The sequence below is a fragment of the Gopherus flavomarginatus genome, chromosome 12, assembly GCF_025201925.1.
Source record: "Gopherus flavomarginatus isolate rGopFla2 chromosome 12, rGopFla2.mat.asm, whole genome shotgun sequence".
In the NCBI taxonomy this organism is placed as follows: domain Eukaryota; kingdom Metazoa; phylum Chordata; order Testudines; family Testudinidae; genus Gopherus; species Gopherus flavomarginatus.
The window spans coordinates 36,464,612-36,492,326 of NC_066628.1; the positions used below are offsets into that span (position 1 = coordinate 36,464,612).

Here is a 27,715-nt window from a genome sequence, read left to right on the forward strand (position 1 = left end):
TAGTGTGGCCCCGACACGGCGCTCCAGCCAGAGCACAAGAGCAGCAAGAGAGCCTGGAAACAGGGCCGGCTTTAGGATGTGCGGGGCCCAATTTGAAAGAGCTGCCACCGAATTGTCGCCAAAGACAGGGGAAGCAATTGAGCTGCCACTGAAAATAGCAGCGGAAATTCGGCGGCAGCTCAAACGGTTGCCACTGTTTCCGGTGGCACTTCAGCGAAGGGTGCGGGGCCCCTCTTCCAGACTCTGTGGGACCCTATTCCTGGGAATTGGGGGAATCGCCCTAAAGCTGGCCCTGCCTGGGAACCCGAGTCAGCTGGCATGAGCCCATCACAAGTTTTCATTGCAGTGTACCTGAGTCTCTTTGCGCCTCAATTCCCCATCTGTAAAAGGGGGGTAGTAGCGATGTCCTATTTCATGGGGCAACGTGAGCCCAACTGGATTAAAGATTGTGAGGTGCTCACATACCCAGAGGAGGCACCTTGATGGATAGAATCTCTCAGTGGCCCTGCTAGCTCCAGGGAGTTCAGTTTGTATTGTGGAAGTGATGTGTATTTTAACTTTGCATATCCTGGTTTTCAGAGGTTTGAGTGTAGCTAAACGTGATGTTCTGGAAGGGCATGAGATACTACCTGGCAACTTTGATTCTGGGTTAATGAAACTTTGGGACAGTTCATAACTGGGAGCAGCTAGTACAAACACAATTTTTAAAACAAAGGGGATGGGACTAGATAAGACAGGGAAGCCTTGCACAATACTTTTCGTGAAAGGCTGAACATTCTCTTTGTACAGGGCTTTATTTCCTGCCATTCTTCCTTCTGCTACAGGCGCCCAGGGAGATTTTGTGTCACTCAGTCTCACGCCAGGGTGCGGGAGTGGATCTTTACGGCGATCGCCGAGGTGGGAGTAAGTTTTCTAGAGGGGATCTGGGCTGGTATGTTTCCCAAGAGGATGGAGGGTGGGATGAGGAGCCTGTCCTCTCCCTTCAGTGTTGCTGGTTCCAATCCAATGCAGGACCAGGGCACATACATCCCTGCCAGGCGGCTCTTTGGTGGGGGGGTGATGAGTTTGGTGGGTCTCAGGCCAGTCCCACCGACGGGCAGTGTTAGTGGAAAGGGAAGCTCCCAGCCAGGGCACGAGGGCACTGAGAACCAGGGACCCCAGCAAGGTCCCCCTCCCTGTTACCCTAACCCCTCACAAGCGCCTCTGCACAGTCTGCAGACGGTCCCGCCCATCCTGGGACACCCGGCCCGGCCCCGCCCCGCCCCCTCTCCCACAGCCCGCTCCCTCTACCATAGAGGCTGCGGTGAGCGTGGTTACAGAGCGCCTGCTCTCTCCTTTCCATTGAGCCTCCAGCCCGGCGGCCATCTTGGTTCCGGGAAGCGAAGCCATAACCACAGGGCGGGCAAATAAACAGCCCCAACTGCGCCGCCCGGAGGTGGAACTCAGCCTAGGCTTCTTCCTATCTTATCCCCTCCTGAGGGAGCGGTCAACTGACGGATAACCGGGGTCCACCTCCATCGCTATCTATACTAGTTTAATGCCCTCACTCAAGATGGCTGCGCGGAAGGGGGTAGGAAGAGGAAGGGCTGGAGGTCTAATTAGAAAATAGCCGCCGAAGTGGGGTGGCGCTCTAGCCTGGCAGCTCAGTGATCGTGCCAGCAAGTTGGCGCTGAGGGGGAGCGGGCGGGCGCGCGCAGTGAGTCTGGGTCGGACGTGATTCTCCAGGCGGCGGCGGGACGGGCTCGCGGGGCGGCGGCAGCGGCAGCAGCGCCGGATCTGCCTGAGGGGACCCTCCCAGTCTGATCTTGAAGGGACTCACTCGCCTGACTGCCCCTCGGCAGCCCCCCTGAGCCTAGGGGCCCCTCCCCCTTACGGCCCCCAGGTCTCCCTAGGACCCTCCCCTTACTGCCCCCGGCCTAGGGGCCGCCGCCCTATTGCCCCCCTCCCCCAGCGGCCTAAGTGGCGCCTCATCTCGTGGCGCCTCTTAGCCCCACTCCCTGCCCCTTTCTTATCGGGGGGGGGGTCTTCTCTCCTGCCCAGGCTTTGGCGGCTGTTTGTGGTCCCCTGCTCCCTAGGGCCGTATCCTCTCCCCCCCCCGGTCCCTTGGCCTCTATTGTCCGGGGCTCCTCAGCTGTCTCGCCTGAGATTCCCTCCCCCCCCCCCCCGTGTTTAAACGTGCTCCCTCCCCTCCCTTGCATCGGCTTCTCCGAGCTCGCCCCAGGGGACGCAGCGTCTCCCGCTCTTGCCCTGTAACTTGGATTTAAACCCCCGGGAGCTGCTCCTTTGCGAACCCCTCACCCTGCAGCCTGTCCCTCGGGTGGCTGTTTTCTCCTCTCCCCCCTCCCGTGTCCTGTTTGATCCCTAGATGCCCAGCCCAGCCCAGCCCGGCCCACCCACACACCCAGACTAGAAGCGAAAGGCCGCGCTTTCGGCTGCTCCCCGCGTGTTGTTTGGCCCCTGTATGTTCAGGCAGGAATTCCTCCTTCTCCCACAGGTGGCGGGTTTTAGGGGCAGTGGACAAAGAGTTAATCCGGGGCTGACTGGTCCCTGTTTGAACTCCCTTTGGAGCCTGCCAGGTGGCCATCCGAGCCTGCTGCAACTGCTGCTTTTTTTTTTATTTTATTTTGTTCTTTTCTTTTATACGTCAGGAGCAGTGGGCTATGGAGATCCTCGCTTGCTGAGGACTCCCCCATCTCCCCTCCCACCGCCTAAGGGGCGGTGATAGCAGTTGAGAGGTGGGAAAGGATGCCAAGAAAGCTGTTGTTGCCTTACAAATCTGTTTTTTCTCACTTTCGAGCTCCAAGGGGTTTGCATGATTCCTTGGCAATGAATGCAGCCAAAAGTGGCTACCGGGTCTTCTCGGCGAATTCCACAGCAGCCTGCACCGAGCTGGCAAAGACGATCACAGAGTAAGTCTCCTATTTCAACTTTGTTTCTTTTCCCCCAAGTGCTCGCCATTAGTTGGGAGAGGCTTGCTTCAAATTAGTTCAAGAGGACATCCTATTAAAAATCATATTACAAAAAATCCCTTCCTTAACTATGTTACTAACTCCTCCTTCCATGATTAAAACTGCGTTCATTTAAAAAATCGAATTTTAGTTTGCCTTGTTGATGCTGACTGTTGGCAACTAAGTTTAAATAAGGAAAGTAGACCAGTTGGTTTAACTCATTGTAGTTAATTTCACTTTCAGGTTCCTATCACCCTGCTGCAAAAAGGTTGGACTGTAGCAGAGAAATACTGAGACTCTTGTGTAGACTTACTTGAAATTAGTGATGTACGTAACTGGTTTGGGGGATGCTTTTAAAAAAAATCTACTGAATTCTTTTTTTAGATGCATAAATATGATTTTGCTATTTGAAAGCTTCCGCATTTACTCGAATGAGCAGTGTGCTCTGAGCTCATTCCTATTTCTTTATTAAACCCAGTAGGACACTGGAGTGTATGCTAATAAAAAGTCCGATACACCCAATTTTTAGTAGGAGTGGAACAGGCTACCAAAAAAACACTGCCAGTTTAAGGACAGGTGTGTGCTTATTCCTTAAGCCCACTTTCTAGATGGAGTTTGGTCTTGATTTAGTGGAGAAATATTTTTAAGTCCTGTTTGCTGGGATATTTAGAAGCTTATCAAAACCTAGCTACAAAATGTGCTCTTGAATATGACTCGTTTATAAAATGTAACACACATTTGTACTCTTCTTCTGTCATTCACTTTTTGTTAAGTTGGTTTGAAATAGGGCACAGCGCATGGGTGCTTTTCTGATATCAAAGTGGCTTTCCTAAGGAGTGGGTATTTGTTTAAAGTTGAGCAGGGTGCAGCTGTCATCATCAAACTGGTTTTGGTCTCTTCTCCACTTACTCTTAGGTTCCGTTCCACAATTTTTAACAAACTCAAGAATTGGGTGGTGGGACCCAGTGCTTGTTTTTCAGTAATAGTGTCTTCACTAATGCACAGAGGCACCTTATCTCTAGGGGATATATAACACAGAGATATTGGCAAATGCAGGTGTGCTATGAACTTGAAGTACTGACAGAGACAGCTTGGCTAGTTGAATGGCTTGTCTAGCTTGTTAAGTAAACCTTGTCCTGTACTTAACACAGATAATCTCCTTTAAGCTGAATGTGTGGTGTGTTTGGGGTCAGTGATCTTGGGTGTTCCAGGGGAGGGTGGAGATGTTGGCTTGTGTATTTGTAGGTGGAGTGTATCTTTTTTAAAAGAAAAAGGTGAAATGCTTTATTTGCGTTCCACAAAACTGTTTCTAATATTCTCAAGCACATAGCTATACAATTCTGAGTATAAAGGTTTTGAATATTTTTTATCCTTACAAACTTTAGTTTACTGCAACAAATGTATCGTGCTTTTACCTTTGCCTATTCTGTTATCTTAAAAATCTCTCTCTTTTTTCAACTTAGTATTCTGCAAACAGCTCCTCTAGGGTGGGGAAGCAGCTTCCAAAGTCTTCAGTATTTAGATAATAAACGCTGACCTTGGTTCACCAGTTCTTTGGGCTTTTTTTATGACTCAGCTTCCGCTGAAAGATGTAGCTGGGGATAATATAGGACCATTCACCTTTGCAGGATTATGGCTTCCAGAGGTCAGGAAGCATAACTGTGTGTGTAGCACACACTTACCAAGTTCACTTTCATTGGCTTTCCTATCTTATATGATCAGGCAGAGATGGATGTGAAGATTTAAAGATGTCTGGAACTTCATCCTTGCATATAGGAACATAGCTGCCCCCCAGAGAATATGTAACCATAATCCACTGGATGGCTTCCAGTGACATTTTGGGGGAAAAAAGCCCCCTCCTTTTGTGCCTCAGCCTAACTGTATTAAATTACGAAGGTTGAGCTATTGATGGTGTTAAGTCAATATTCTTACATGCATTTGTTGTTCAAAGTGACAATCCCAAAACATATAGGTAACCCTGGGAGGAAATAGGCTCAGACTAGTTAGAAATGGCAAAGGTCTGTTGCAGTTAAGTAATAATTTTCAAAGGCAATTTGCAAGTATTGTGTACTGACTTCCCCCAGTGGGTCGTGGGACCACTTCAGTTGTACTTATAACATTTACCTTGTTTTTTCAGGTTGCAAAAGATGGCTTCCCACTCAGTATGATATCCCAGCAGGCAGTCTACTGGGGATGTCAGTTGCACCTTTGAATAGGGTTGGAGCAGGCTTATAAGGGTGAGTTTGTCATCTAATATTGTGTGTTTTCTTTAAAGTTTTTTTTGGTGACCCTTTAGAATAAGATTTAAAAGAACTTTAAAACAACACGCAATATTAAGAAAGAATGACTTAAATGTACTCCCCATATGCAAGCTCTGTCACTCTTCATTTGTGCAGAGAATGAGCCCAGCAGAATTGATTATCATGCTGGATTATCTATCACACTAAATGAGAGCCAGCAATTAAAGTTGGACTTGGATGGGAGGGAGGGTAGATGGGCTGGGAAGAATGTGGAGTCTGCACATTGCAGCTGTTGAAAGCAGGAGGTAAGTGAACTTTGGAAATGTGGTGAAATATGCCTTTAAATCTGTTAGGGGATTTCAGTACCTAAACTACAAATTAAGCTGTATTTAACCTGCAAATATTAACCTTAGGGTCTCTGTTTTAACTCTTCCACTCCTACTCTCTTGCAGTTTAGAGAATGTGTGGAATATTTCAAAAGATTAAATGTTAAGCATCTGGCTTTTGTATTCTCCCAAGAATGAAACTCTCAAGGTTCAAATACCCACTTTATGCACTCCTAGCAAGTTTAAAGTTTTAAGATCCTCTGCTACTGACACCTACATTGCTAATGTATGATGAGTGCGTAAATGACAGATTTAGTTTTAACTTTGAATTTCCATACCTTTTGATTGGCTTACGTTTGACAGTGCTGGAGATAAGCATATGCTATATCATGAATGACTTAATATATTGCAAAACTTCCTTTTTAAACAACAGACACTTCAGTTACAGCAGTACAATTCTGCCCTTTCCCCCTCCTCCACCCAAGCTACCGTATACACTCGCTTGCATCTCAGATAAACTTGTATTTTTTTTACTGTTAGGTTTATTTTTTTGTAAATCCTTTTCCTGGGCTGATGGCTTGTGTGTCACATTGTAGCTAGGAGGACCTGTGTAGCCTGATTATAAGCCTCCTTTGGAAAATACCGATGTTTCTAAGAGACAGATGGTTCCTTGACCATTGCAGTTCTAGTGGGCACTGCATTCAGAGGTAATAACATCTGGTCTACCAACAAAACAATTTAAATATAGGAGCACCACAGATGCACTTGGATCTTGTTCTCTGATTGCAGAATGTATTTCATGCAGAGGATACAAATGCTATGTACCACTCATCACTTTTTTAGCTGAGAGGAGGAGTTGAAGTCTGCTAATGCCTACGAAATGCATGAGAATGCCAGTGTGTTCTGGAATGAGGACTACTATTAACCCTGTGCATGCTGCAGGCGTGTGTGTGTGTATAGATAAGCATTCATTTGGCTCTAAGTATGGCAAATGATGGGGATCTAAAGACAGAAAGACAATTGTGAGCATAAACAGAATGGACTAATAAGGATAGGATTAAAAATGGGAGTTCTGATCTTTGTGTGATCATAGTGAGCCCTGTACGCAGCCCCGTTAAACCAGAGAAGTGCTCCTAGCTAGTGAGCAGCTCTCTTTAGCTGAAGAAGAAGGCAGTACTATTGGGTTCCAGAAAAAAGCTGTGTCCAGCCCTCCTTATAGGGATCTCTTGGAGAAGACTAAAGCAGAAGAGTGCATGATGTGGAGGAATCAGACTACAGACCCACAGGGCTGCTAGTTTCATGTTCCCTGGCCTCTGTGTACCATCTGTCTTTATTTGTCCCAGAGTAGGAGGAGTGGGGAACAGTACCCAGTCTCCTTCAGGCTAGAACATGAAGACTCACTGCAGGACGGTAATGAAACTGCATTGGCGACCTAGGACAAAAGGAGGTAAACTGCTAACTGAAGGATGGCAGACAGTGTCAGGAAAGAAAGTAAAATGAATGCAGCGTTGTTCTTTGCTGGAATGTCACTGCACAGCCTGGAGTATAGGGTTTTGAGGCATCTTGAGAGGGAGTTTCTGGGTGATTTGGATGGAGTTAGTAGCCTTACCAAACAGGAATTTATTTTGCATAATGCTTCTTTGCTTGCTTTCTCTCTCACATTAGGGGAACTGCACTCATGAGTAATAGACTGGAAAGGGCAAGGGAGAATCTGCATAACATATGCTAATGGTTCAACTGTTTGATTATCATCCTGACTAGAACAAATGATGCCTATGAGGCTTCATCCTGAGAGGTGCTGAGCACCTGCAGCTTTGGATGATTGGAGTGGAAGTTGCAGGTGCTTAGCTTCTTTCAAGTTTGCAGTTGTATAGAGCCCTGTGGGGATACAAAAATTTGGATCCGCACCAGCACCCTCTAGAGCAGCGGTTCTCAAATTGTGGTTTGGGACCCCAAAGTGGGTCACGAACCTGTTTTAATGGGGTCACCAGGACTGACATTAGTCTTGCTGGGTGCCAGGGCTGAAGCCTGAGGCATGGGGCCAAAGCCCAGCCCCACTGCCCAGGGCGGTGGGGCGTTTATAGGCCCTCCACCAGGGGCTGAAACCTTTGGGCTTTGGCCCCATAGCCCGGGGTGGCAGGGCTTGGGTGGGCTCAGGCTTCGGTCCCCCCTCTCCTGGGGTCATGCAGTAATTTTTTTTGTCAGAAGAGGGTTGCGGTGCAATGAAGTTTGAGAACTGCTGCTCTCAACCGGGCATCAGTGGTTTCAGGGGGTCCATGGGCCCCGTGAGGCAGAAGCCTGGAGCCCTGGTGCAGGGGTGGGGCTGGAGCACTGCAGGAGGACTCCCTGAAACAACCCCTCATTAAGAACTGCTGTGCTAGAGCCCTACATGGATTAAAAAAATAATTGGATTCAATCCGCAAAGATGGTAAACAATACATCTGCATCTGCAGATATAAAGCAGATATCTGTGAATTTGCAGGGCTCTAGTTATGTGAGGGGGGAAAAGCCAAGTTTGTATCCTTGAGATAATAGGACTTACTCAGATATGTGAACTGATCGCATGAAACCTAATCTCTGTGTGTATAGTAGGAAAAGTATCTACTGTTTCTTTCCCCTTTCACCCATTCAAAATCAAGAGAAATCAGGCTACTTGTTGCAGGGTTGCTGTTGCACTAGAAAGAATGGCTGACTGTAGACTGTATTTAGAAGTTTTACAGCAGGCAACTCATGGCCCGGCTATGGATTTCTTTGCCCTCTGCCATCCTGATCATAGGGCACAGTCACTCCCATTCAGTCAGCCCAAGCATAGTCTACAATCTGTAGCACTCCAGGCAATTTTGAACAAACTGTGGCCTTTTTTTGGTGTCTCATTGAGTAGAGGCTAATGAAAAGGTGTTGTGACCAGGAGGTCAATGTGAGGATGAAATTATATTCTGGTTAGGAGGTTTCAGCTGCAAATATAAACAGCATTTTCTCTTTAATTTCAATGTTAAATCCTGATTTACATTGAGGCTTGAATGTAAATTATGTGGAGATAATTTTGCATGTGCATTTGGTGTCTGTCATAGAGTGGAGGAAGTAAGGGTATGGCTACACTTGCAGGTGTGCAGCGCTGGGAATTACAGCTGTCTTCGTACAGCTGTGTAGGGAAAGCGCTGCAGTGTGGCCACACTGACAGCTACCAGTGCTGCAGTGTGGCCACATTGGCAGCATTTGCAGTGCTGTTGGGAGTGGTGCACTGTGGGCAGCTATCCCAGCGTTCAAGTGGCTGCAACGTGCTTTTCAAAAGAGGGGGGTGAGAGGGAGCGTGGGGGAGAGAGAGTGGATTTTTGGAGGTGACACTGTGTCAGCTCCCTGCCTTGCAAGTTCTAAGTACTGGAACATACACATCACCAACCTGCAATCATTTTAAAAGTTTCGAGCCCTTTCCCCCACCCCTCTCTTATTCACTAAATGCAAATTATGCACTCCGAGCTCCAGCACGGACTCCCCCCTCCCCCTCTGCCCTGTGGCTTCTCTACTCAATCAAACAGCTGTGAACATTCCAAAGCAATTCCCCTGCCTCTTCTCCAGCAAACAGGAGCTGTGTTTGGTTTTTAGATAAGCAGCTCCGGAGCCGGTTTGTTGTGAACAGGCATTCTGGGATACCTCCTAATACCCTGGAGGCAATTACAGCGCTTTTGTTGGCCACACCTGCGGAGCAGCGCTGCAATCATTATACCCCAAGCAGACTAGGTGTACAGCCAGCACTGCAGCCAGGGAGTTGCAGCGCTGGATGTGCCTTGCAGGTGTGGACAGTTACTAAGTTGCAGCGCTGTAAACCCACCACCAGCGCTGCAACTCTCCAGTGTAGCCATGGCCTCTATGCTGGAGGTATAATCCTCCCCATGCTAACTCATCTATGAAGAGTCTTTGTACACCTAATTATAAAAAATGAAGAAAACTCCCAAACTTTAACCTGTTGCTGGTGGTAAGACTCTGTATTGTTTTGCCTGTCATATAGATGAAGTAACATCAAGCAGAGGCTGTATTGTCTTCTCTCCGTCGTTATTGTTTCTTAGGGCACAGAATTGTGCGAGGTGCTTCACAGGAGACAGATACAACCCCTGCCTGAAAGAGTTTAAAATCTGAATTGTAAGTAGGACTCGACAGATTAAAAATGACAGATTGTAGGAAATGTGTGGACAGGAGCCCACAATGCTGTTAGTTTAAAATATCTTCAGTTTAATCTAGAAAGAAAGGGAAAGGTGTATTCTGCAGTGCTGCAGAATTCACCCCATGCTGTAGAGTTGTACTCCAGAATCTCAGCTCTCACTTTAAAAACAAAACAAAAGCCTCAAATGTGAACCTAGCATAAACCAATATGGTGACATCTGCCTGAGTTTGGAAAAGGCCTGAAACAGCTGAGAGGTGTGAACTGCCACATTCTGTCTCAGTCTGTGCTCCATGAACTCCATGATACTTTGGCTGTGGAATTCAACATTTTCCTACAGTGCCACAAAGATCAGTATCTTTGTTGTAGAATTTGCCATTTTGCTGTACCCAGGCATCTAACATCTTGTTTTGTGTGTCCGCCTTTCTGGGAGCTGTTCTCCATCTTCCAGCACAAGGTGGGGTTAACTGGATTAGTGCATGCTCCCTGCACTATTCCATGGAGCCAAGCAGCAGAGGTTCACCTTATAGCCAAGAATTTGGGAGCTAGGATTGTAGGCTGATGAGTTGAATTGCTTAGAGAGCAGTTCAGCAACCAAGGCAGGGACCCAGGGAGGTGAGCTGCTGATGCTGGCTACAAGATTCTTGCTTCCCTGACACATCTGGGGAGGGAAGCTGTGAGACAGGTAACCTGGATAACACTGGGAGAGCTGATGCCTCGGAAATGGAGCCAGGCCACCTGCACAGCATAGCGAAGAAGCCCATTCTTGAAAATAACAACTTTACGTCAATGAATATTTTCAATTCTGAGCTGTCGAGGATGAGATGAGAATGGAGGGTAATCCAGAGTATTGGAATAAATTCACATTCCCACCAAAAGTAGGGGTTGCAGTCACAAAATTGTAGATGGGGGGGATTTGGTACCATCTTGTCATGGAGTTAACAGGACCTTACTGTAGCATTTACACTGCAATTAAACACCATGTCTGTCTTGTGTCAGCTGGCTTGGGCTATGGGGACTGTAAAATTGTGGTGTAGATGTTCAGGCTCATGCTTGCGTCTCTGGGACCTCAACAATGCTGCACCTCCAGGTGCCTTTCCCCCTTATGACTGGAGGGGTGTTAATGGGCTACTTCACCTTGAATGGTCCCTTAAAATATATTATCTACTTATGCTAAACAGTTGGTTATGCTGGCACTAGAAAAGGTGCAGAGAAGGGCAACTAAAATGATTAGGGGTTTGGAACGGGTCCCGTGTGAGGAGAGATTAAAGAGGCTAGGACTTTTCAGCTTGGAAAATAGGAGACTAAGGGGGGGATATAATAGAGGTGTATAAAATCATGAGTGATGTGGAGAAAGTAGATAAGGAAAAGTTATTTACTTATTCTCATAATACAAGAACTAGGGGCCACCAAATGAAATGAATGGGCAGCAAGTTTGAAACAAATAAAAGGAAGTTCTTCTTCACACAGCACATAGTCAACTTGTGGAACTCCTTGCCTGAGGAGGTTGTGAAGGCTAGGACTATAACAGCATTTACAAGAGAACCAGATAAATTCATGGAGGTTAAGTGTATTCATGGCTATTAGCCAGGATGGGTAAGGAAGGGTGTCCTTAGCCTCTGTCTGTCAGAGGGTGGGGATGGATGGCAGGAGAGAGATCACTTGATCATTACCTGTTAGGTTCACTCCCTCTGGGGTACCTGGCATTGGCCACTGTCGGTAGACAGGATACTGGGCTAGATGGACCATTGGTCTGACCCAGTAGGGCCATTCTTATGTTCTTTGTATTTAGCTGTGACACAGCATGTTTCCCAGGCCTGAAGAAGAGCTCTGTATAAACTCAGAAACTTGTCTATCTCAGTAACACAAGTTGGTCCAATAAAAGATATTGCTTCTCCCATCTTGTCTCTCTAACTACACCTGTACCCCGATATAACGCTGTCCTCAGGAGCCAAAAAATCTTACTGCAGTATAGATGAAACTGCATTATATCAAACTTGCTTTGATCCGCCAGAGTATGCAGCCCTCCCCCGCCCCGGAGAGCTGCTTTACTGCATTATATCTGAATTCATGTTATATCGAGTCGTGTTATATCGGGTTAGAGTTGTATAAGTTTTTATTCCGTAAGGCCATATTCTACCCTGGACCTTTGTGCAAACCTCCTGTTGACATAAATGATAATAAGTAATTCTGTGGAATTCAGTCCTCTCCAGAGGGAGTCTGACATCACCCTTGCCCCACTGCCTTTAAAGCGGTAAACAAGCAACTATAGAACTCTGATCTAGTCAAGGCTGTTATCAGCATCCTTTTAGGACAGAGCTGAAGACTAGCTACACAAGTGTGCAGAAACTGATTCTGCACAAAGGAGTTATATTGATTTTGTAAAAACACTTAAACTAACATAGAGTACCTTATTACTTAAACTGAGTTGATATCAAGGCCTCAATCTGCCTAAACTGTCTGGATTTTATGAAACCATTGGTTGATGGGCTCTGTACACCCTCACTGCAGATCAGGTGTCTGTCTACTGAGAAAACGCTGTACAAATAATATTCCATGTATTAAAAAAAGGTAACTTGAAATGCAACTCTTGCCTTCTTCAGCGTTTCTGAGCAGTCAGTGCTTTGAGGTTTGTGGGCTGATGACAGTATCCACAAATATGTTCTCAATACTTTTACTTTCTCTTGTCCTGTTAGCTAAACCTGAGCTGCACCAGTTCAGTTACACTGAAATGTGACTCTCTGGCCTTCACTTGTTCAGGGAGCTAACTTGCTGCCTTTTAGCCTTTTATTTCGGTAGCACAGAACCTAGCTTGCATCGTCTGCTCTATTAATTCTGAAGCATCAGGCTCTTGTGTCCTGCTCTGCGTAACTGGGCTCTGGCCAGTGCAACCTCTCAAAGCATTGCAAACCTTCTCTTTATTTATCTTACACTATGCAGTGTTGAATCTGCCACCTTCCAAATGGCATTTTGCTAAGATCTTTCCAGCTAAAGTATTTTAAAGGCTTTCCGTATGCTTAGATTGCTCATTATCCTTAGATCAGTGGTTGGCTACAGGTGTCTGGGTGACCGTCTCTTTAGCAGAACACCTTTTCCAAATGGAGAAAGCAGAATAAATTGCCTGTTTGTGAAGTCGGAATTCATGCATCTCCAAAAACTGGTTGTGTGAATTTCTGTGCACTCATGGAAGAAAGAGCTCACATTTTTAGGCATCTTTTTTCCAGTGCTTTGGGGTTTTTTGTTTTTTTGTTCTCTCGATTTTGAGTTGAATCTCTCAGTAGCAGGCCAAACTTCCATGGTTTTAAGTTTCTGGTTTTGTCGTCAGGAGGGCTGCAGAATCTCATCAGGCTACAAAATGGAAGCAAATGCTCTACAGGCCATTCAACTGAAGGACTTGCATTTGCTGAGACAGCCTGACAGCTCTCCATTCAGGTTTATCAGAGCTTGGTTGTGCATAGCAATCTGCCAGCTTTGGGTTGAAGCAGTGATACTTAGAAGGGAGCTACCTTTTTATTGGTTGACAAACTTTGCTAGGTCACTGCAGGCTGCTGTGTTTCTTCCGCTAGGAGTTGGGGCCTATGTCTTGTCTGCCTGCACTCTTAAGCAGTTAGCATGCCCTACTGGATAGGACACAGAACTGGGATTCATCTCTGGATTCTGTTCCTGGTTCTGCTGCTGACAAGTACTAAGAGTGCAATGGAAAAGTTACGTAAACTCTCTGCCTCAGTTTCCCAATCTGTAAAATAGGGATAAGGGATATCTTCCTTTGTAAAGTACTTCAATATGCGTGGTTGAAAAGCAATATAATAACAATACGTGTGGACCCCAGGGAGTAATAAAAACTGGAGACGTTCACCTTCCTTTTCTACCCTTTCATAATACCATAGACCGATAGTACCACCTAGTGTTGTCTTTCAAATGAGACAGTAAACAGAACTCCATTTTGCCCAATGCAGGCATCAATTTAAAATCCAAATAATACCCACAGAATAGGCAAAAACCACAGTATCCTAGTCACCAGCTCCTTTTCAGTACATATCTAGTTATGTGACCTTTTGAAGAGTAAGCCATTTTTTGACACTTGAGCACCTTGTAAATGAATGTCTGCACCATCACCAGGGCCGGCCCCAGGCACCAGCGAAGGAAGCAGGTGGCTGGGGCTGCCAATAGAAAGGGGCAGCAGTCCGTCCGTTGTTTGGGGCAGCATGTCTGGGTCGGGGCAGCAGCGGCACTTCAGAGGCAGCTCAACTGGTCCTCCTTCAGTCTTCGGCAATTTGGTGGCGGGTCCTTCACTCCCTGTCTTCCTTTTGAGTGCACTTCGGCAGCAGCTCAATCGCCGCTTGAGGTAGCAAAAAAGCTGGAGCTGGCCCTGACCATCGCTGCGCTTCACCACCAGCACCTCATCCTACACAGCTAATTATGGTATCTTTTTTTTGGCTATAGGCCATTGGCAATAAAAAATTGTGGCTAGAACAGGCTTGTGACACAAGCATGAAAATAGCTGTGTTCTCAAAAATAAGCTTTATTTTGAAGTTTCTTTCCTCACTGCAGTATTTATGTATGTGCCTACATATTTTGTATTTATGTAAAAATCCATGAAACTAACAGGAAAACTTGTATTAAAAGAATGTATTTATTAGACACAAACTACAACTGGTGTTGTAAAAGGAATAATCCTTTTCACTGAAAAGCCTGAAAAGGCCATGAATATTTGGGGCTCAATCTAACTACCCTGTGACTCAGCTGAGCTGAAACACACACTTGTGCAGAACAGAGCCTCTATGTGTCATTGAGATATCTTAGCTGAGCATTCTGGATGAATTACACCTGTAATAAGATACCTTTTAAACAAATTATCTTCTAGTATAATTACATTTTAAATTCAGCAAATTAATTTGGAAATATGTTAAATACACACACAGTGTAATGAAACCTACTTCATAAAACAATGGTCTTTTAAGGGTATGTCTGCACTGCAATAAAAACCTGCCATACAGCAGCTGCTGGTTTGGGTTAGCTGTCTCGGGCTGTGAGTAGGGTGACCAGACAGCAAATGTGAAAAATCAGGATGGGGGTGGGGGGTAATAGGAGCCTATATAAGAAAAAGACCCCAAAATTGGGACTGTCCCTATAAAATTGGGACATCTGGTCACCCTAGCTGTGAGGCTGTAAAATTGCAGTGTAGACATTTGAGTTTGGGCTGGAGCCCAGGCTCTAAGACATGGGGAGGGTGCCAGGGCCTGGGCTCCAGCCCAAGCCCGAACATCTACACTCCAGTTTTATAGCCCCACAGCCTGAGCCAGCTGGCCTAGGCCAGCCACAGGTCTTTTACTGCAGTGTCGACATACCCCTAAGAGGCTTGTTAAAAGGATCTTTAGTATATAACAGTAAGTAGAATTCTAACAGTTATGTTTTGTATTCTGTGTATCTGTACATAAAAAATAGATGCCTTTAATTGACTTCTTGCTAATGGATGGTTTTAGTTTTACGTATTTGACATAGAAAAATGTAAAAAGTAATCTGAAAAATCAGAAAACTTGATTTGAAAATGAAACCAATCCAAACAGATGAGTGGGACCCTGAAAGGATGGCAAGGGAAGATGGGTCTGTGGGGTGAGTTTTTAAGTGTGTTAATGTATTGTGAAGAAGCACATAAACTCAATGTACAGTTCTACTCTGAGATTGAAATCTCCTAGCTCTGGGTTTTTTCATAGACTCCAGTGTGGGTATTAATCTTACGTGCTGTTGGGGCAAGTATACTAGGTCAGTAATAAGGAATGTATGCAGTCATTTGGGTTCTGTCCCATTTCATTTTAAAATGTGTGTTTTCTGACTGAGAGTACACTTCATTCTGTACCATTGGTGATATAGCATCTGATAAATCTGAAAAGACTGACTGTTCTTGCTATATCATTAGTCTGCCCCAGCACTGCTTCTGCCTCCTACCATACTATATATAACATTAAAGTAAACAAGTTACTTGACAGGTGAGTGATGGTAGCATTCATGAAGAGACTAGATAATTTGTATGACCTTTTTTTAATACCTTCACAAGTAAAGAGCTTTGAAAGTCACATTTAATACACATGGCATTTAAAATGAATAAGTCTTAGACTGAACATTGCAGCTTGCATTTTTGTACTAAATTCTCCATTTGATAATTGGATAAATGATTTACACATGCTGTAATTTTTATTTGATACTGTGTTGTATAAGGCTAAACTTCATATGGTGAGCCATTGAATACCTCAGAACACCAATGCTTTAGAAAACAAACCAATTTAATCTATTTTTAACCTTCTCCTCCCCCCTTTTTATCAGGCGTCTTGGTGTTGAGTTGGGAAAATCTGCAGTGTACCAGGAAACCAATGGAGGTGAGTCAGTGTTACTGTGCTTGCAAGCCTGTCTCACTACTACATTTAGAAATTAACTAGTGGTAAATCTGCTAACAAAATTTGTGTAATAAGAGACCAGGGTAACAGAAACATTATAGGGAAAAGGACGATCTTGTGTTTTTAAGTCAGGAGATCATTCCTGTTCCTGCCTCTGCTAAACTTCCTGTCTGATCTTAGGCAAGTCAATAAATTGGTCCATGCCTCAGTTTCCCCATCTATAAAAGACTGAGTGATCTCTCGACCAGGGCTGTCATCCCAGTCTAGAGAGAATGCAAATTCAAAGAGTTACTCAAAGAAGGCCCTAGAAGTTACATATGAATGGCCATACTGGTTGAGACCAATGGTCCATTTAGCCCAGGATCTTGTCTTCCCACAGTGGCCAATGCCAGGTGCCCCAGAGGGAATGAACAGAACAGGTAATGATCAAGTGATCCATCCCCTTTTGCCCATTCCCAGCTTCTGGAAAAATAGAGTCTAGGCACTAGGAATGCTTTAGAGCATGGTTTTGTATCTGTGCCCATCCTGGCTAATAGCCATTGATGGGCCTATCCTCCATGAACTTATCTAGTTTTTTTTTTTTTTTTGAACCCTGTTCAACTTTATCTCTTATTTAAATGTACTTGAGCACCGGTCTTCAGCTGTCTGAGTGATTTGTTGAAACAAATGTGTTTATTAGCCAAAAAAAGAGCTCAGTGGCCTAGCTGCAGTTTAGCATTTCAATTCTCCACTGCCATTTGCACAGAGGAGTAAGTAGAAACAGGAGGAATGATTGAAGTGGAAGTCTGTACAGTGAGTTTCAAAACTTGCGAGGGACTCTGACAGTTACAGAAAGGATCCCATCTGAAGAATTCCTTACATGTTAGGGAGGCTGGTCCAAACCAGGTTGAAATAGAGCACGGACCATCCAGCTGATCTTAGTTGCCTTGTGGTACATAGAATGATGTACACTATTATAAGTACCTCCAGTCCTAGGACAATAAATGTTTTATATGTCAGCAATAAGACCTGGCAGCGTGTCTGTTGGCTTGCTTATTTTGCCACAACAGTGAGGAACGTTCAGCCAGTTTTGCACTGAACTGCCCCAAGAGGATGTTATCATCACTGGGTGCTCATTCAGTCCTGAGCAGTCAAAATATGGATATTTTAAGCTATTGAGATTTTAGTTGCTGCCTGTATACAGTTATAGAGCATCATCCATAACTCCTTGTGCGTTCAGGTTTTGCTCTTCATCTGTGCAGGCTGCCATTGTAACTTATGGTGACTGGCTCTTTCTGCATGAGTCTTGGCTTATGCTCGCTGTCTTTTGAGTTTACTGTGATACAACCTTTAAATTGGGACATTTGCTTCAGGGTGCAGATTCATCCTTCATCACTGCACTGCAAATCATTAATTTTTTGAGCTAAATCCCTTTAAGTTGGCACAATTGCCCAAATTATTGGACTTTAAATTTTGCAACCGGCTAAACCGTCCCCATCTTTCTCTCCCCTTCCCATCAACTTAAGCCTCTTATCATGAATGTATGGAAAAAGAGTGCTTGAAAAGTCTTCATACCCTAGTAGTATTGTTCTGCCTTGCAGAGCTGGTTCACTAGTTGGCGTATTGTAACTTGAAATTTGAGAGGCAAGGGAGAGATGGCTTAAGTGGAGACTTTGATGTCTGACCTGAAACTCTCTCTCTCTCCAATTGAGGGAGAGTGTCTGTTTGCTTCAAAAGCCAGACAAAAGATGCAGTGCAGAATTCAAAGTATGTTATTGTGTACTAGCCTGTAAGTACAGCGCTGACCTCGCCCTAAGATATAGAAGGGCTTATTCCTCTGTTCATAAAATGCTATGGGCTGTTACATGTTTGATATTTGTTTGTTCACTGAATGTGGTGTTGACAGCTATCATCAGCAAGAGAAAGGAAATAGAAAATCTCCGGACAGCTTTATGCTTCTTTGGAGGTGCAACAACCTGTAGAGTTGAGTAATTCTCTGCCTTCCCCCCACCCCCCATGTAAAGTTATTGCAGTTCAGCCCAATTCTCCCTCTGTTTGTAGTTACAATGGGATGTAATTAATATCTCAATGCTACATCATGCAAACTCCTTGGTTTCTGAGTGCAACCTTCTGGAAAATCTAGCCGGCTCACTTGTTTGTGATCTGATATGTAAATTTTCTCTGTCTAGATAGGGTGGGTTTTAAAACTCCGTTGCTTTATCTGACCCCTATTCCTGACCTGCTGGAAAAAGTTGCTATTAATATGCTGTGTTATCTGCTTCATTCCCAAGCAACAGCGTAGGGCTGACTATTTTCTGTCATCTTCAGAGACAAGAGTTGAAATAAAAGAATCTGTCCGGGGCCAAGATATCTTCATTATACAGACAATACCCAGGTAGGTGCTTTCTGGCTTAATTTAAATATGTGATCATGAGGATCCTATCCACTGGAGTGTGCTTTGAATTTCCAGCTCAGTAGATTTGTTCTGAGGTTTCGTATCTACTTGCTACAATAATAGTGTGTTTTTACCAGTGCTGCTGCCTTGATGTCCATTTCTGTTGGGAGGGTGGTGTTTTGCTGTCAAAATTCCCAGTGGATCAGTTGATTGTACCACAATCAGCTGAGAAGCTTTTCATCGGATAGGCTAAGTGTGCCACTTCAGGCAACAGCAAATAAAACTGATGGCTGTGAATGAAAACTTGTCTGTTCTGTGCTATGTTGTCCTTGCAGACTCTCTTGCTCAGTGACTTTGATTGGCACTTCCATTTCAGGATATATAATTTCCTCTGCCTTCCAATTACCAAGCAGCAGAGCTAGCAACAATAGGGGCTGTTGCTTTCATTACAGGTTGAGTTTCTATTTCCTTTCCTTTTGATTGTAATGATGTGAAGCTGAATTAATGTTGAAGCTCTGACTGCTTCCTGTACTTCCACACTACTGTACCATTCCATTCTGGCTCTTAGGTAGGCCTTAGAGGAGGGGTGGGCAAACTACGGCCCGGGGGCTGCATCTGGCCCTTTAGACGTTTTAATCCAGCCTTCGAGCTGCTGCCGGGTTGTGGGGTTCAGGGCTTGCCCCTACTCTGTGCAGCTCCCAGAAGCAGCAGCATGTCCCCCCCTCTGGTTCCTACGCATAGGGGCAGCCCGGGGGCTCTGCATGCTGCCCCCACCCCAAGTGCCGCCCCTGGAGCTCCCATTGGCAGCCGATGGGAGCTGCAAGGGTGGTGCCTGCGGACAGGGCTGTGCACAGAGCTGCCTGGCCACACCTCCGCTCCATAGGAACTGGTGGGGGGACATGCCGCTGCTTCCTGGAGCTGCTTGAGGTAAGCACTGTCTGGAGCCTGTGCACCTTACCCTCTCCAGCTCCCCAACCCCCTGCCCAGCCCTGATCCCCCTCCTGTCCCCAGACCCCCTTGGTCTCACCCTCCTGCACCTAAGAGCCCACACTGCCAGCTGGAGCCTTTATTTCCCCCCAACCCCAACCCTCTGCCCCAGCCCAGAGCTCCCTCCCGCACACTGAACTTGTTTCTGACTCCCTCTCCCCCGAGCCTGCACCCTCAGCCGGTGCCCTCAATCCCTCCCACACCCCAGCCCCCAATTTTGTGAGCATTTATGGCCTGCCATACAATTTTCATACCCAGATGTGGCCCTCGTACCAAAGAGTTTGCCCACCTGTGCTTTGGGCATTCCTCCTCAGGTGGGTCTACTTGTTCTCTAGGTTGGACTATACTGGCTTTGGGTTAGGAGGGCAAAGAAATACTGAAAGTCATGGTGGGCTTAGAATACCATCCACTACCCTGAGAATCTTGCTTGATTCCGGTAGAATAGGTGAATAGTGAAGTGTCTCAAAGAGCTGAGTTTGAAGGTGTGCACTCATTGCTGGTTTCTTGCCAAGTGGTTAGTGCAGTCAGTGAAAATCAGTGCTGGAGTATTAAAAACAGTAGTTGCAGCTAGGTCTCATACTATTCTTAAAGATGCAAAATTACCAGAGGTGAATATTGCATTGTTATTGCCTAGCAAAGTGAAAAAACTCATGTGCTTTCAGGGCTTTTCCCCAAGTTGCACATTCTGTTGTTGCATTGCTCACCAGCGCTTAAGAACAAATTGATGGTGGAACATCTTATGAGCAGAAGCCTTTTCCAGTCTGCTTTGCAAACACAGTCCATGTACTAAACAAGTCCAAACTCCTCCCCTTCCTAAGGCGTGGCTTCATTAATAAAAAATATCAATGACAACAGAAGATCAGCTTGAATCTTTTTCCCAGGGCTGGCTGCTCTGAGGGTTCCTTTCTCAAAACTATTCAGCCTATACCTTAGTCTATTCCCAGAAAAGCCATTCTCACATCACTTACATACCAGTGAGGAAATGAGTCTCCTCCCTGATTGATTAACCAGACCCACTATTTTTCCCCAGCAGGATCAAAACCTGCTAGTAGGATGGGGGTGTTGGGCAAACACTGCTAATGATGTAAATCTGAGCCAGATGAGGGATTTTAGTCAGGGAAATGACAACTCAAAATTTTGAGCAGGCAGTAACTTAGGAGAGAAAACAAACATTTTACTAACTGTTGTCAACTTGTCAAGAATTTTGTCCTTCCTTAGACTGAACTTGATCATTCCTGTGTAAAAAATCTCTGCTCTTTTATCTTTGAATGAGTGTTGAAAGGGCTTGTCCTCCAAATGAGCAGCCACTGTGATGCAGACAAGGTTCTTTATTCAGCTTCACGTGTGCTTCGCTGCATTGCTTAGAGAGGACAAGCTGAACGTTGTCTCCATTCTGCAGTGGATTTTAAGTCTGCCAAGCAGGAGTGTGAGGAGCGGAAGCGAATGGATTATTGTTTAGCAACTTCTCATCTTGACAGACTCCTCAGCAGCACAGAACTTGATATTAAAATATTGTTCAAATACTATGGGATCATCCTGTAAGTAGTAAAGATGGAAGAGTTGATAATAAATTGAGATACCAGAAGCTAAGGTGAAGGTAGTGGAGTGTGAATGGAATGAGCTGCCAGGCTCCAGGAGTGTTGCATAGTAGAATCTCTCTTCTGTTGAGCCAGTTGTCATGTCACTGGGTGCTCTGCCCACCCCTGGAGCGCCTCCTTCTGGCTGCATCTGGGGATTAGCTCTGGCAGGCTGACACCCCTTTTTGCAGTTGTACTCTGTCACTCTGTGTTTTGTGCTTTTGGGATGCAACTTGTCCTGCTTCGTGGCTTCGCTCACTAGTCAGGTCCCTATAATTTTCCTTTCCAGGACAGGCTGCGTTCTCAAAGTCTCTTGAGATCCATTGTCCCAGACAGTCTTCCCTTTCACTGCCCCTTCTCCAGTGTCTGGCGGGGGAAGCCAGGCCTGCCGTTTACACTGCATTCCAGCCTAGGGACTCTGCACAGACCTTGACTGCTTGTTGTAATCTTAAGCCTTGCTGCTATATCCCTGGGCTGCTTCCTACTTTGCCGCCTTTCACCCTAGTGACTGCACCCTCTCTCTCTGCAGCCCCCTTTTCCTCTCAGCTATTGGGCTTTATACAGGCCCTCTTGTTCCTGTGCAGCTGAACATCCTCTTTATCGTGCCCTGGCTCCTCCTCCAGGTGCAGCCTATGCAGTTAGTTGTCCCACCTTAACCCCGTCAGGTCTTGTGTGGGATGCACACCCCATCACAGACCACTGGAATAAATAACTCTTTGTGATTTTCCAACCTTTCTTTGTGAAATTCACAAAGGCTCCAGACTGCAGGAATAACGGTGAAAGATAAAATAGACTGTAATCGGGGAAACGGTTTAGCTTCAGAGAGGCCATTCAGGAGAAGGTGTGTAGGCTAAGGTGTAAGAGCTGAGTGCAGAAATATGATTCAGGGTAATAATCAGAAAATCCAGGGGTAATACAGTTTGTTGAACAACTTTGGTGCAGGCCCTTAGGGAATAAGTAGTAGTGCAGCACTTCCTCCAGAAAGCAGGGATGGCACAGACATAAGGAGGCAAAGGTGACAAGCCCTGTGAAGTCTATTGCTTTCGTGCAATCTACTAAATGATATACTCACCACAGTAGTTTCTCTTCTCCTTCCTCAGTTCTGTTATGTTTGTCATATATGGGGGGGGGTTCCTGAAAAGGAGAACCTAGCTACTGTCATGGAAGCCTTCAAAATCAGTGGTACTCAACCCTCATCTGTGTGTTTTTTTTTTTTCCTGTGATGTAAAAGTATAATTCAAGAGAAGGTGGTATAAAACAGAAATTCCAAAGGGACCTGTAAACAGCTTTTAAAAAGAAAGCATCTTTCTCTCACCTCCCAGCCCCACTGACATGACTATGCCACTGAAGGAAATAAATGGTTCTTTGTTAGTTTGCCGTTCTGAGACGCAGGGGGTTGTTTTATATAATTCTTGGCTGGGTGTTTCATAGCAAACAAAGCTTTCTTGTGTCTAAGTACCATTGTATATGCAGGCTGATGGAGCCAGCAGGCTAACAAACGCTCAGAATGTTCACGAAGAAACACAAATGAGGGTTCATTTCCAGAGGATGAGGGAAATAATGAAGATAAAGAAATGGGTCTAGTTCGTTGTGTAACACTTGACAAGCAAGAAACAAATCAGAAGTTGAATGGAATGTCACTTTGACAACTCTTGGTCGCAGTACTCTCAGGGACGGTGCCCTGGTGTTCAGGGAGAAAGTGGAACTCAGTGTGGGCAGAATGCTGTGACTGGATGAAGGGCAGTAATCAGAAGCCTGAGATGCCTGCAGTGGGCTTCTGTGGAGCTGCAATAGACTTGTGGAAGACAAAACTTCACGAGTAGAGACCTGCGCAGATACCAAAATGTGCATCTGCATCCTCCAGGATCAACCCACAATCCTCTAGCCTTCTTTGACCTGTATCCACAGTAGCAAGCTGTCTCACAAGGGCTAGTGAAGGGGGAGAGGAGGGAGCAAGTGGGGAGTGGGTCTTGCAGGGAAGAGACAGCTTGAGGTTGGGGACCCGGGGGTAAGGGGCAGCACAGGAGTGAGATCTCAAGGAGAAGGGGCGGCATGGGGAGGAGGGGCTGGGGGAAAGGGGCATTGCATACTCACAAGCGACAGCACATGCCAGCAGCAGTGTGTGTTGCATCACAGTCAGAGCTGGCAGGATGGGCCTGGGATTGGGAGCATGGCCAGTGCTGCCAGGATGGGCCATGAGGGGGACACTCATGCTGCCTGTGGGTCCTGAGCTGCTGAACAGGAAGCAGTGCAGTGAGCGGGTGCTGGATATCCCCAACTCTGACCTGCCGCCCAACCCCAAGCACCTGCACCCCCCGGGCTGCCTGACCCGGATTCTGCAGCCCAGACACTACTGGTGAGTAGAGCCCTGCGCAGTGGTATCTGCATCCTATCCACTATCTGCAAATGTGGTCCATGGATATGACGTAGATATCTGCGGATTTGCAGGGCTCTATTCATGGGAGTCTCAGAGTTGAGGTTTTACCATGACATTCCTCTTGCCCAGCATAGCTGCAGCATGCAGGAGGTCAGACTAGATGATCATGATGGTCCCTTCTGACCCTAATGACAGTTGGCTCACTTAGCTTTACTTGTTAAGGCTCACACCAAATGACTACACAACTGTTCTGTACCCCACAAAAGCAGGCATATATGGGGTGAAGATTGGTGACCTATTTGCAGGACTGATTTATAACTTGAGAATTTTCCCATGATAACTGGTATAATAGGGTGGGTACGGTTGTCTTTGTTCTGAGGATATTACTGGATTTTTCACCCTGTGGTGCTTATGTTTTCCACTAGGCTCTAAACTGTCTTTCAGTCCTGAGTAGCTGACTCAAAGCTTATTGGCAGGATAGGATGGAATGTTTGGTGGACAAGTCCACCGTATTCAGTTGAAAGCAACACGGTGCTAGAGTGTCTTCTCATCCAAACTGGGCTCAGGGAAAGATTTGTGTGGTTAAAGCATAGCTGTCCAGTCAACATGGCAAAAGTTACGCAAGATGAGTCTTCTCACAGACCTCTGTCATCTGTGAATGTTTCACATACTGTACACCACTTTTTCCATGGGTCTACTCAACAGAAGCTATTGCTTGGGGGGTTTAGAACAGATAGGGTGATTTGATGCAGCCTGCCTCTCGTTTCCTGAACACATGAGTAGCACAGCGATGCTGACCTCCAAGCAAAATGTCACGTCTGCACGGCTTGGAGCTGGGCAATGGAGGGGAAGTCACTTGTTTCCTTAGAATGTTCAATGTAAATGTAAAATGTTCCATGATTCAGATCCTAACTTAACTATACAGGCTGCAAAGGATGACATAATAGTTAAAAAGTCATTGCCATCCAAAATGTTAAGTGGGAAATGTTAATTGTTGCAACAGTAATAGAATGCATCTTGTTTCTGGGCAGTGATGGGAGCAAGAGAAAAATCTCCAAAAGGATATATTACAACAGGGGTATTAGACTAGAGATAGAAAATCTGATCTGTAGAACTCAAGATTCAAGGTCTTGTTCCTTGCATGCATGTTAGTTCCTGTGCATAGAGCTCAGCAAATGCGTGCATATCTGCTTAATATCCTCAGACCATTTTTGCGGATCGGATGCAGATACAACCATGCAGGTCTCTACTCACTGGTGGTGTCTGGCTCGGGCAGCCTGGGAGGCGCAGCAGGTCGAGGTCAGGGCTGTCCAGCACCCGCTTGCCATGCTGCTTCCTGTCCAGCAGCTCAGACCCCTCAGGCAGCGCTGGCTGCATTTCCAGGCCCATCCTGCAGGCTCCTGGGCAGCAGGGCCCACACCTGCCTGGCCCGGTGCCCCACCCCTCCTCTTCACTGTGGTGCAACACACACTGCTGCTGCCATGTGCTGTCGCTTGTGAGCCCAAGGGAGCAGAACATGATGTGATGCCTCAGCCCCAGCCCTCACACCGCCCCTTCTCCTCAAGATCCTGCCCCTGTGCTGCTCCTTACCCCCAGTCCCTGCCCTTGCGCTGCCTCTTCCCTGCAAGATACACACCCACCTCCAGCTAGCCCTTGTGAGGTGTGAGACAGCTTGCTGCTGAGGGTGCGGATGTGGATATAGATAAAAGTCGGATATCGGATCATGATTGATCCTGGCGGATGCAGATCCACATTTTTATATCTACGCAGGGCTCTACCTATCTCCTTTAGTTCTTAGGAAGTAGCTTGTAATTATGATCCTGTTCTTACTGTGTATTCTGCTGGCACATTCGCTCTCTTTGGTGGAAAAATGGATATTATAGAGACCAGGCTAGATGAGACCACCTTGATCATCTAGTCTGACCTCCTGTATAACGTAGACCCAGGGGTAGGCAACCTATGGCATGGGTGCCGAAGGCAGCATGCGAGCTGATTTTCAGTGGCACTCACGCTGTCTGGGTCCTGGCCACAGGTCCGGGGGCTCTGCATTTTGATTTAATTTTAAATGAAGCTTCTTAAATATTTAAAAAACGTTATTTACTTTACATACAACAATAGTTTAGTTATATTATAGACTTATAGAAAGAGACCTTCTAAAAACATTAAAATGTATTACTAGCGTACGAAACTTTAAATTGGTGTGCCGAGTCTTCACTTATTCACTCTACTTCTGAAAGGCTGCCGACCCCTGACATAGACCATAGAACTTCCCCAAAATAATATCTGTTTGAAATAGAGCATATATATTTTAAAAAATCGTGTTGGAGGGAGTTTGTTAAATATATGCTGTCAGAACTTGTGGCCTAAGACCAGATCTCTCTTCTTTGAGAGTATCTCAAGAGGCAGTGGTTCATGGGATCTATACACACTGCTGTGGCCAGAAGATCCAACTTCCTTATCATGGTCCTCTGTAATGCAGTTTGAGCCTTCAGAGCTTCCTGTTTCTCACAGTAAAGCTCATTTACATTTTCACCTCTAACAATGAGCAAAACAAAATACTAACATAGAGATCAATGAAGTATTAGAGAAAGATATCACTTTGATACTTTCTGGAAGAAACTTTTTCTTCCAGACAAAGTTACAGCAGGGTGTGTGGATCTCAGATAACTTGTTTCTATGTAAAACCAACTGCCACATGTAGAATAAATTCCCTCCTTTTAGGCACCTTGACAAGCATTGAGTTACTATTTATGCTATGGAACTTAGTGGTATAATAACAATGAACTTCTGCGTAAGAGAGCTTGATCTGTTGTTAAAGTTGATAGAAGATCTATGGTTTTAGTCTATGTAACTCAACAAATGCTGTGAGCAGAACCTCATTTTCTCTATAGCTGACAACCTGAGCAGTAAAAGGTGTGGAAGGCTGTAAACAAGAAAAAGGAAGGGGATAAGAGTTAAGTGTGGGAAGTGGTAGCTCTCAATTTGCCTTTGGTAGCTCAGGGGGCTACTGAGCTACAAGCAAGTCTGTTTAGCTTTATCAAATCACATGTGACATTCACAGCAACAAAAAAGGCTCAGAGAAAATTACTTTTTGAACACTAAGCAAAGAAGCTGCGGGAGGGAATTGTTATCAGAATTCTTCTACACTAATATTTGGAATGGTTTTCAAACCTCTCTTAGAGATGTGAACACTGCTGTAATGGAATTGTTGATAATGGCTTATGCACTGAAGACTTCCTGCGCCAGGAATATTATTGGGGTCATCCCTTACTTCCCCTATAGCAAACAAAGCAAAATGAGGAAGAGGGGCTCCATAGTCTGCAAACTGCTAGCTTCTATGCTGGCCAAAGCAGGTGAGTGTGTCGTGCAAGGAGGCAGCAGGAATTTTAGCCTCTATAACTTGTTCAACTACCATGCACCCCTGGGAATCAACTGCCCTTCCCTACCTCCCCCATCACACTTGGGGACTTGTCCCCAAGTCCTTGGCCTACACTGAGGGTACTAACATTTGTTCAGCTGTCTTTTACAGTTGTATCTGGGGATGATCCACAAATATCTGATTAGGAATGCTGTATTGATCTGCCTATGCTATGCTCTTTCTGGTGCTGTTTTTTTATAATAGTGTGGCTGGTTGTCAGTACCTGCTTCAAAGCTTTTTCTTCTACCAGCTTATATATCTGTTAAAATGTGGCATACAATATATTGACATAGGATAATTTAGAGACCATGAAATTCGGACACACAGATTGTATATTCCAGAAATTGTATCAGAGGATAGGAGAGGCTATTTGGTGATTCACTCTTTTTCACATTTTTAGGTTTAACACACATTATCACTATGGATCTTCATCAAAAGGAAATCCAAGGCTTCTTCAGCTTTCCAGTAGACAACTTAAGGGCATCCCCTTTCTTGCTTCAGTATATACAGGAAGAAGTAAGGTTACTCTAGTTTTATCTATACTTGTTTGCATTTAACCTGTACTTGACATGATATAGCATTGTTCATTCTGTTGCTTACACAAGAATTGTTTTGTTGGGCTAGACTGATGGTCAGTCTGTTTCTGTAGTCTGTCTCTGACTGAGAGCAATACCAAATGCTTTCCAGGAAAGTGTGAAATAGACGAAATTGTGCAATACTGTAGCAGGTTGGAAACTATTTCCTGATCAAAACTGAAGATAAGGCCATGCTCTGAAGTATGAATGTCATTGTTCTATACAATTGTTTTCTTAGTATCATTTGAGATACTATTCTTACTCATGCCTTTAATCATTTTTAAATCCTATTAAGCTGTTTCTCTCACTGTGAAGTGGATGTTTTGGTGATCTGAATTATAGCTG

General features: G+C 45.4%; 1 protein-coding gene across 5 annotated transcripts in view; it reads left to right on the forward strand.

The window, feature by feature from the left end:
- The first annotated feature begins 1,472 nt into the window (after window positions 1-1,472).
- The window catches only part of PRPSAP1 (phosphoribosyl pyrophosphate synthetase associated protein 1), a 40,450-nt gene continuing 14,207 nt past the window's right edge, over window positions 1,473-27,715 (forward strand). The window contains exons 1-6 of one of the 5 annotated variants that reach the window (XM_050919382.1): window positions 1,473-1,570; window positions 2,798-2,909; window positions 15,992-16,044; window positions 18,370-18,436; window positions 26,558-26,730; window positions 27,196-27,311. In XM_050919382.1, coding sequence (XP_050775339.1) covers window positions 2,827-2,909; window positions 15,992-16,044; window positions 18,370-18,436; window positions 26,558-26,730; window positions 27,196-27,311 — 492 coding nt within the window. In that variant the 5' untranslated portion in view covers window positions 1,473-1,570; window positions 2,798-2,826. The other 4 variants (XM_050919381.1, XM_050919383.1, XM_050919384.1 and 1 more) reach the window with 4 other exon arrangements.